The 9,513-nt window shown below is 49.9% G+C and overlaps 2 protein-coding genes across 2 annotated transcripts; one reads left to right on the top strand and one right to left on the bottom strand.

Moving 5' to 3' along the window:
• The first annotated feature begins 243 nt into the window (after positions 1 to 243).
• Positions 244 to 3,996, top strand: LOC103470795 (uncharacterized). The gene is made up of 3 exons (XM_081611064.1): positions 244 to 1,199; positions 2,842 to 2,953; positions 3,020 to 3,996. The coding sequence occupies exons 1-3, from the start codon at positions 1,077 to 1,079 to the stop codon at positions 3,331 to 3,333; spliced, it is 549 nt and encodes a 182-aa protein (XP_081467190.1). The 5' UTR covers positions 244 to 1,076; the 3' UTR covers positions 3,334 to 3,996.
• Positions 3,997 to 5,902: 1,906 nt separating this feature from the next.
• On the bottom strand, positions 5,903 to 8,863 carry ppiaa (peptidylprolyl isomerase Aa (cyclophilin A)). Its single transcript, XM_008419409.3, has 4 exons — positions 8,702 to 8,863; positions 6,596 to 6,715; positions 6,355 to 6,527; positions 5,903 to 6,297 (listed from the first exon to the last, which is right to left on the bottom strand). Exons 1-4 carry the CDS (start codon positions 8,768 to 8,770, stop codon positions 6,165 to 6,167), a joined length of 495 nt encoding a protein of 164 aa, XP_008417631.1. The 5' UTR covers positions 8,771 to 8,863; the 3' UTR covers positions 5,903 to 6,164.
• Between the last annotated feature and the right edge of the window lie 650 nt (positions 8,864 to 9,513).

The following is a 9,513-nucleotide window of genomic DNA, read 5'->3' as shown; positions in this document are numbered from 1 at the left end:
TGTCTCCAACTCCCTGGTTCTGGTCAGAACAGCAGCAGCTTCTGGATCAGCTGCATCTGGACGGTTGATTTGTTGGTCAGACCTGATGAGACGCTGCCATATGGACATCACACCAACAACAGCGTGTATATTTTGCAGTAAGGTTCAGTAATTGTGTGTGTGTGTGTGTGTGTGTGTGTGTGTCAGTGTTACAATGTTGTTGTTTTAACAAGATCATATTGCAAGCCAACGTTACTTCAGGCTTTCATCAGGTCAAAGGTCAAAGGCAGGAGGTTGGGAGAAGCAGAGCTTCAGTTTCATTCTTTCATCTCTGAGTCCAGACGGACGGATGTCAGATTTTCTCTCTGATCCTGTTCTTTCATGAAACGTTTTCCAGTTTTTTGAGCTAATTTAAATGAGTTTGTGTTTAAATCTGGAGATTAAAGCAGCTTCCTGTAATCCCGTCTAAGCTCCGCTCCTTTCTTCTTCTTCTCTGCTGACAGAAACAAACTTCCTCACTCCGTTAGAAGAGCTCCTGAGGTTTAAATCTGTTTTCATCATCGGTTAACTCGGCTTTAATCGCCCGCAAAAAGCCGCACATCCGCCGCTGGAGCGCCGCAGCTCCAGCCTGATGAGTCGCCATGGTGACCTCAGGACCACATGAAGGGAAAACCACACACGCCTTCAAACGCAGCAGTGCTACCTGCCCGGCTCCCCAGGTGTGTTTTAATCTCTCTGCGGTCTCTGTGGTGTCGGGTTTCAAACGGCCGCCTCACCTGAGGCCTTCCAGGAAGGAAGCGAAGGCGGCGCTGTCCCGCCGACTGATGCGGTCGAGCTTCAAAAGCCACGCCAGACTTCTGAGGCCCTGCCGGCTCAGCGGAGACGGATCAGAGGCAGCGCGGCGCTATAAAACCCCACGGCTCCTGAAGGCAGCGCAGCACTCACCTGGCTGGCTGGGAGAGAGGAGGAGGAGAAGATCCTGAGGAAGAGGAGAAGATCCTGAGGAAGAGGAGAAGATCCTGAGGAAGAGGAGAAGATCCTGAGGAAGAGGAGAAGATCCTGAGGAAGAGGAGTGTCTTCAGAGGAAGCGTGGGCTGATGGATCACAGGATGTGGATCTACCGCAGCTTCCTGTGCGCGTCGCTGGTCTGCGGTTTGGCGCTGGACTCCAACACCATCCGGTCGTCCAAAGAGGCGGCGCTGCAGAGCGCCGAGCAGCAGGTGAGGCTGAAGTATTCACACCTCCAGTCTGGAATCAAACTGAGGAGTTTCTGCCCGATAATCTGCTGTCAGCTCATCTTACTGCTCTCTGTATTTACATTCTCTGACTCCTCGTTCCTGTTTTTATCATTCGAGGTAAAAATTGATTAAAAATTCATCTAATGATGCTGAGAATCTCAGATCAAATCCATCTGCAAATAACACCAGAAATGATCTTTTTCTCTTGTGGTTCTGCAGTCCAGACTCGTTTCCTTCCTGCTGAGACATTTTAAAACGATTCGGGTCAAATGTCCTCGAGATGCAAATCAAACAGAGAAAACGGAGATGAATCAATTAATTTAAGGAAAACCCTGAGATTCATCCAGCTTTCTGTCTGTGTTTTCATAGAAAAGCTGCTAAACTCAAAGATGATTCATGATCAAAGATCCAGTTTCAGACTCAAAGTTTAGTCATCAAGGCTCATTTAAAGCAGGAGTCCAGACGTTTAGCTTCCAGGGCCAAAATCAACCAAATACAGAAATTAAAAGCAGATCCGAAGAACCAGGGTGAAATTTAGAGTATAAGTCAATGAGGACGCGTTTCTAGTTGCTATGGCAACCAGAGGAAAGAGCGCCTGGAAAAGATGGCCGCCGTGTGTCGCATTAATTCAGCAGCTTTGTCAGTAGATTTTAATTTAAAAGTTGTGGTTTTGTCCTAAATTGGATTAAATCTAATCCACTTTGAACAGCTGTGATCTGGAGAAAATCCCACAGATGAAACAGATTCAGAGTCAGAGGAGATTTTAGCTCCAACAACGTTGGACGTCTTTTTACACGTTTATTTTTAAAGCTCTCGTTTCCAGCCAACGACACAAAAACATTACAAATTCATTTTAACTTTAATCAGGCCAGCTTTTGTTCGGGGTTTCTGTTTAGCTTTCCTAGCTTAACGTGTCTTAGCTCAGGGTTAGCTTAGCTGAATATATCTTAGCTTCATTTACGTTTTCCAGTTTTTCTCCTTTTCCTAACCGAGCCTCATTTAGCTTAGCTTGTTATCTCAGTGTTTGATACTTTACGTTTTCTAGCTTTGTGTAGTTTAATTAGTTAGCAACGTTGGTTCGCTAAGCTAAGCTTAGTTTATTTAAGGTTGTGTCTTTTGTGTCCCTAGTTGACCTTTTCTAGTTAACATGCTTTAGTTTCGCCTTGTTAACTCAGTTTAGCCTGTTTGCTCTTCATGACTTCATTTATTTGTCTGTATTTAGAATATCTTAGTTTGTCCAACTTAGATTTTTTAAATGGGTTAACAAAGTTTAACTAAATTCTGTTGTTTCAGTTAGCAACTTGTAATTAGCCCAGTGTTTATCCTACCTTTGCATTATAGATATTTATTTTGGTGTTTTAGTTTAGCCATTCTAGTTTAGCACATTTTGTAACTTAGTTTAGGTTAGCTCATATTATTTTTGCTTCTATTAGCTCATTTTAGCCTAGCTTAGCTTAGTTGATGCTACTTTTTCTCATGTAAACAGATTTTCTGTCCGGATAAAACAAAGTTTAGTTATTTTCAGCAGCTCGTGTTGATTTAAATCCAAAGCGGCTGTTAATCAGCGACCTGCCGGATGTTCCGCCATCAGTCGATATGCTGACGATGCGCTTCTGTTCTCCAGAGGGGAGGCTGCAGCAACAGAGCTCAGAGGAGACACTCCTCCCACACCGACCGACAGCTGGACCGACAGCAAGTCAAAGACAGAACCACAGACAGCTTCAACAGAACCAAAGGTAGGTGGCTGGACTCCAACTCCCAGCATGCCCTGCGGCCCCGCTCTAACACCTAGCATGTTTTAGCTCCAGAGATGTCGAGCTGCGTCCGATCCGGGGACTGCGCCGCCGGCCTCTGCTGCGTCCGGTACCTGACCGGGAAGCGGTGCCAGAGGATCCCGCTGGAGGGCGAGGCCTGCCTGCTGCGGGGCGCCACCAAGCGCCGCCGCAACCTGGGCCGCTGCGACTGCGCCGCCGGCCTGGCGTGCGCCGCGGCGGGCGGCGCCGACCAGGCCGGCAGCAAGCGGCAGGGAGTCTGCGTGGTCCGGTCCGGACCGGCCCAGAGGAAGACCAGACACTCCGGCCGGAAGAAGAAGAGGACGGCAGAGCGGAGCTGCTGAGGGAACTGGGGTCCAAACTGAGGCCTGGGGACCGTGACCGGGCCCTCCGTTCAACCTTATGGACACCGTCTTCTTCTCCTCTTTAGGGAAAACCCAATAAACGTTCACATGAGCGGCTCAAAAACTGGATCAGAACTCAGAGTGGACCCAAACACCTGATCTGGTCCAACCTGGCAGAACCAGAGCTGAACCAGAACCGTTTGGTTCCAGACGGGACTGAACCATGAAGCCTTTCTTCTGTTTCCAGTTAGCATAAGGCTAAGATGTTCTGGTCCGGATTAAACACAGCGGTTCTGTTCTGTTCAGCAGAACGGCTTCGCTCCAGCATCGGCCCGGTTCTGGTTTTGCTGACCTGTGAATCTGCAGGTCGGACCCAGAAATGAAACCGGAACCAGAACCTCGGGTCCAGGCTGAAACTGCGGAGGAAACGGTTCTAAAACCACCAACCAGAACTCAGCTGGGGGTCAAAGGTCACCATCTGAACATAAACTGTGGGAGCGTTCATCCCGGTTTCAGATGAACAAATCGAGGTTCTGGTGGTACCAGGGATACTTTCCTGTCATTCAGAGGTCAAAGGTCACCTGTAAATATAGAAATGACTCGCATCGTCCTGTTATTTTTCTGATTAAATCTCAATAAAAGTTAATTTGTTATAAATCTGAATATCTGACTTTTTCTGCGGAAAACATGTAAATGCTGCCCCCTGGTGGAGGAGCGGAGCGACTGCTGCTGACCTTTGAACTCCAGTCAGAAACTGAATGAATATAAACTTAATTTTTCTACAACAGTAAATAATTAAAGGTTGTTTTGATCTCAGATTCTAATCGATTAAATTCTGATTTTAAATATTTTTGATCTGATTCTGATTAAACTCAGAGGCTGTAAAAAGTTCAACTCCTTCCATGTTTCACTCGATTTTATGAATCAGGAGCAAAAATTATATTTTGATTTATAAAAATATAAACTTTTTTTAGCCCTTTCATGCATGAATTATGATCCTGCGTCAGGATTTTTTTATAAGTTTTTATTTTATTTTATTTTATAAGTTTTCTTAAGGCATAAAAAACGTAGGAAAAAACATTTTTTGTAAAAAAAAAAAAATGTTTTTTTTAGGTGATCAATTTTAATTTTCACCAAATACAAAGTTATTATTTGAAAAATATATCAGTAGTATTTTTCTTTAGGGGTTACAGTATCTGATCCATCCATTTTCCTACACCTGGTTCCTCAGGGGTCAGGAGGAGCTGCTGCCTCTCCAGCTGACGTTCTGGGTGAGAGGCGGGGTCACCTGGACGGGTCACCTGGACGGGTCACCTGGACGGGTCACCAGTCTGTCGCAGGGCAACACAGAGACACACTCACACCTAGGGTCAATCTGGAGAGGCCAGTTAACCTGACGTGGTTCTGGACTGTGGGAGGAAACCGGAGTACCTGGAGAAAACCCACCATGCAGGGAGAACATGGAGACTCCATGCAGAAAGACCGGGAATCGAACCCAGAACCTTCTGGCTGCAAGGCAGCAGCTCTACCAATATTTTTTTTACCTGTCATGTAGAAGGAGGGACTGGGTCGGTCGGCCATATTGGATTTGCAGTTGATGTCCAGTAGTTTATGGTGTATTTTATGACGCATTAGTTTCCACTTCAGCTGTCCACTGTAGTGACCAATGTGCATGAAAGGGTTAAAAATGAAAAGTTTAGTTTACAAAATGACATAAATTTATCAGAAACTGCATAAGTTTCAGTCAGTTTAGTGTTCAGCTGTGAACAGGTGACGTTTTAACCCGTTTACCGTAAACATGGAGGGTTGGAAGCAGCTCCTCTTAGCAGCTAGCCGCTCCTCTTAGCAGCTAGCCGTCCCGTTAGCAGCTAGCCGCTCCTCTTAGCAGCTAGCCGTCCCGTTAGCAGCTAGCCGTCCCGTTAGCAGCTAGCCGCTCCTCTTAGCAGCTAGCTGTCCCGTTAGCAGCTAGCCGCTCCTCTTAGCAGCTCCTCTTAGCAGCTAGCCGTCCCGTTAGCAGCTAGCCGCTCCTCTTAGCAGCTAGCAGCTCCTCTTAGCAGCTAGCTGTCCCGTTAGCAGCTAGCCGCTCCTCTTAGCAGCTAGCAGCTCCTCTTAGCAGCTAGCCGTCCCGTTAGCAGCTAGCCGCTCCTCTTAGCAGCTAGCCGCTCCTCTTAGCAGCTAGCAGCTCCTCTTAGCAGCTAGCTGTCCCGTTAGCAGCTAGCCGTCCCATTAGCAGCTCCTCTTAGCAGCTAGCCGTCCCATTAGCATTTCCAGCCAGCTTCTTCCTCCCTCCTCTTCCTCCGTTTGTCCTCTTCATCCTCATTTCAAGGCTCAGGTTCAAACTGAGTTACAATAAAATCACTGCTCCAGCTGGACGGAGCTAGCCTAGCGCTCTCCACTTACCCAGGATGCAGTGCGGCAGAAACACCCCTGTGAGGAAACCGACTCGGGTCGAAATCAGAAACCAAGATTCACTCAGACACCCGCTGACGTCACTGCGTCGTTCAGGTGCAGTTCCAGGAAACCTCCAGCAGGCGGCAGCATCAGCAGCATTGAAACCCAGAGACCGGTGTAATTATCAAGGCATCTTTTATTTATTCATCTCATTTGATTTAACAAAAAAACCGTCAGGACTTTGTGGAAAAACGTTAATGCAAAAGAAACTTCAGGAAGGCAAAGTCACAGATGCAGCAACATCATCAGTCGACTGAACACAAACAGGACGAAATCTGCTGAATCTCCATCGATAGGAATGTTGATTTATGGAGGGGCGGAGCCTAACGGGGCCAGACTACAGGGTCAGCAGGGGGCGTGTGGGGTGGTCGCCATGGCGCTCAGAGCTGGCCGCAGTCGGCGATGACGAGCTTGGCCTGGGGTTTCCCTGAAGAGCTTCCGTAGGACTCCATCTTCTTGACGACGTCCATTCCCTCCACCACGCTGCCGAACACCACGTGCTTCCCGTCCAGCCTGCAGACAAAGAGCAGGGATTAGCCGAGGCCCAGCGCGCGGCGGGCGGCGCCGTACCATGTGGTCTTGGCGGTGCAGATGAAGAACTGCGAGCCGTTGGTGTTGGGCCCGGCGTTGGCCATGGACAGGATGCCCGGCCCGGTGTGCGTCAGGCTGAAGTTCTCATCGGCGAACTTGTTGCCGTAGATGGACTTCCCGCCGGTTCCATTGTGGTTGGTGAAGTCGCCGCCCTGCAGGCCAGACAGAGGTGAGAGGCGTGATCGGACCGACCCGGGTCGACCCGGAGCGGCGGCCTCACCTGGCACATGAACTCCGGGATGACGCGGTGGAAGGACGACCCCTTGTAGCCGAAGCCCTTGTCTCCAGTGCACAGCAACCGGAAGTTCTCCGCCGTCTTGGGAACCACGTCAGCGCGCAGCTGCGGAGCGGCGCAGAGTTAGCAACACGGCTTAGCAACGACCCAATAAACCGATCAACGTTTCCTTTGAGTCTAGAGGTTAAACCTTTCAGAGCGATGGCCACCAGGGGGCGCCTAGAGGACAAAACGTTACATTTACAACAAATGCTAATCAATCAAACATGAGCTTTAACACTTTATTGGAAAGTTATTTTCCATGTTCATCTTTGACTTGGTAGCTAGCCGTTTCGCTCTTTACGCTAGCGTAGCGAGAGGCTAACAAGTTTACGGTCGGATCATCCCGGAAACTAAAACCAGAAGCCATGACAGCGTAAGATGATAAACTGATTAGTGCGGAGAGAAAACGATGGTTTTTCCTGCCGCTTTAGGCTCCAGGTCTAAAGGTCAGAGTCATGGAGGGCCAGATTCGGCCCACGGGCCTCAAGTTTCACATGGAGGAACCATCTAACCCTGAAGGATCAAGTCCAACAGAACCAGAACCTCTGCAGCCCGACCAGAACCCAGGTCTCTGATCAGAACCCAGATGATTCGGCTTCATTCAAACCCAGAGGTTCTGGACGAAGTCAGCTTCTGATTGGTCGACTCACCTGGAGCGTCTTTCACCTGCTTCAGGTTAAAAACCTGAACGGGATTATTTTACACCAACAGCAGAACATTCTAAAAAGATCCTGAAACGTCAATAAAAGGCAGTTTGTGCTTTTTGAAGCTTTTCTGCTTTGATCCACATGTAAAGAAATTAACCCGTTAATCTGACTTTTAACGTTTCACTGCAGTCAGTGCAGAATAATCCCGTCCAGATTATAAGAGTCTCGCTGCTGTAGGTCTGGATTCTTTCTAATCTGGTCCAGAGGAATAAAAACAGACTCATTTCCTTCTTAGTGTCTAACGACAAACTACCTGAAACATTCTGCAGAATAATCCAGACCAGGTTTGTCCAGTTCAGGTGTTTAACTTTGTGTTTTAGATTTTTTATGTTTTAATCTGCAACAAAGCAAAATGACAGTTTATCAATTTATTCCAACATAAACTTTCTTCCTCGCATCTCCGTCTAGTTCAACTTGTGCCCGTTTTTAAACTTCAGATTTTTAACTAAATGATAATAAATTTTCCTGGAGTTTCTAATTTGGTGAAAAGCCAGAAAAAGATAATTGGCCATAAAGCGTTTTAAATATTCTGCACCCAGAGCAGAATAATCCTGAGCAGATTAGGAGATTAGGTTCCCATCGCCGAATCGGAGGCCAACTTCAGCTGCTGCAGCTGCTGCAGCGCCGCATGGCTGCAGCAGCTGCAGGAGGCCGGGTTGCGGCCCGGGAGGTAACCGGAGCCTCAGCAGGATCCAAGGGTCAAGGGTCAGGAACGCCCAGAGCCTGGCTCAACAGCAGCGGACCTCATGAGTCAGACCGGCTCCGCGAGAACGTTCCTGAACCGCTCCGTGTCCCCGAACCGAACGGGGGCTTAACTGGATCTTCCTACTTACATCCGCATTTCGCAGCGTTCAGTCGGCGCCCCTCCCCCTCCCGCACCGCACCGCGCCAGCTCAGTGGAACTTTCCAGAACCGGGCCGGGCCCGCAGCGGCCGCGCCTGCCGACCCGCACGCCGAGCGTGTCGTGCCGCTGAGGTCCCGCCCAGATCACACGCGGGAAAAACCACCGCAGCGGCCCTCGCGCACCGCAGCTCCAGCCGCGGGAAGTAGGCCGCGCGACCCTGCAACAAAGACTCGCGCGCCTCGTGAGGCTGCGCGTGACGGCGACGGGTCCCGTTATATCCGCGGGTCTAAAATGACCGACACCGGAACCGAGCGCCAGCATCCGCGGCTGGAGCCGCGACGGGCTCCGGTTTCGGTTCAGCCGCCGCGGAAAGCTCCGGAAAAGGCTGCCTGACAGAGGCGGCTGGAGGACGGCGTGAAGCCGAGCGAACCCCCGATGAACACCAGGTTCACCCACGCACACCAGCCAGCGGCATCCGCCGGCTGCCAGCCGCCTTACCTCCATGACGATGCGGCCCACAGGGGAGCCGTTAGCGGTGATGTCGAAGAAGACTCTGGGCTTGGCCATGATGTCTGCAGGCTGGCTGGAATGGCTGGACCAAGGAGTTTTCCGGCGAGAGGACGAGGCAGGCCACAGGAAACCGAAAAAGATGGCCGAGCTCCGAGCAAATTTATATAAGACCCTGGTGGGCGGGACTTAGTTTCAGACAGCCAATCAGTTATGGGGACGTAGTGAGTGGCACGTTTTTGAGCTAATCAGCATCCGCAACAGTAAACGCGAGCGTTTTAATAGCGACGCACATTTTTGAGTGTGTTGCATTGTTATGACGGCGTACACCGGCTCGGAGACGCATTTAACGTTTTCAAACGTGCCCGTCAAACCCCGCCCCGCTGAGACATCCCGGTCGCAGAGTTAAACTCCCAGCAGAGCGGGCAATGCGCGCCAAGCGTCACAGACGTGTGCGCGCTCACGCAGAGCCCCGCAGTGAAGGCGCGCGCCCGGTGCCAGGGCGAAAATGTGGCTGCTCGGTCACGCGCTCAGGGTGCGGTCGGTCGGTCGGTCGGCCCGGTTCAATTAGAACAAAGTTAGTGCGCGCGTCCCGGTATAACCGGGAAATTACAGAGAACACCGACAGCCAATCAGACAGCACCGGGAAAGAGAAACACAGGGGCTTAAAGACCCAGAGCATTCTGGGTGAGATAAATTCACCCAGAACCGGGTCGAACCGCCCAGAACCAGGACAGAACCACTCAGAACTGGGATAAAAAGCCACATTTTATTAATCATTATTTAATTTAGTAAAGCAGTAA

The sequence above is a fragment of the Poecilia reticulata genome, chromosome 9, assembly GCF_904066995.2.
Source record: "Poecilia reticulata chromosome 9, P_reticulata-male-v2, whole genome shotgun sequence".
Lineage (NCBI taxonomy): Eukaryota > Metazoa > Chordata > Actinopteri > Cyprinodontiformes > Poeciliidae > Poecilia > Poecilia reticulata.
Note: the sequence above shows the minus strand (reverse complement) of the source record. Positions and strands in the feature narration are given on the sequence as shown.

Bases quoted from the DNA above. Each gene is read 5' to 3' on its own strand.
- ppiaa (XM_008419409.3), bottom strand. From the start codon at position 8,770: ATGGCCAAGCCCAGAGTCTTCTTCGACATCACCGCTAACGGCTCCCCT. The intron at 6,528-6,595 runs GTGAGGCCGCCG...TCTGGCCTGCAG, and splicing joins TCCCGGAGTTCATGTGCCAG to GGCGGCGACTTCACCAACCA. The intron at 6,298-6,354 runs GTACGGCGCCGC...CTTTGTCTGCAG, and splicing joins TGCACCGCCAAGACCACATG to GCTGGACGGGAAGCACGTGG.
- LOC103470795 (XM_081611064.1), top strand. From the start codon at position 1,077: ATGGATCACAGGATGTGGATCTACCGCAGCTTCCTGTGCGCGTCGCTG. The intron at 1,200-2,841 runs GTGAGGCTGAAG...TCTGTTCTCCAG, and splicing joins TGCAGAGCGCCGAGCAGCAG to AGGGGAGGCTGCAGCAACAG. The intron at 2,954-3,019 runs GTAGGTGGCTGG...AGCATGTTTTAG, and splicing joins CAGCTTCAACAGAACCAAAG to CTCCAGAGATGTCGAGCTGC.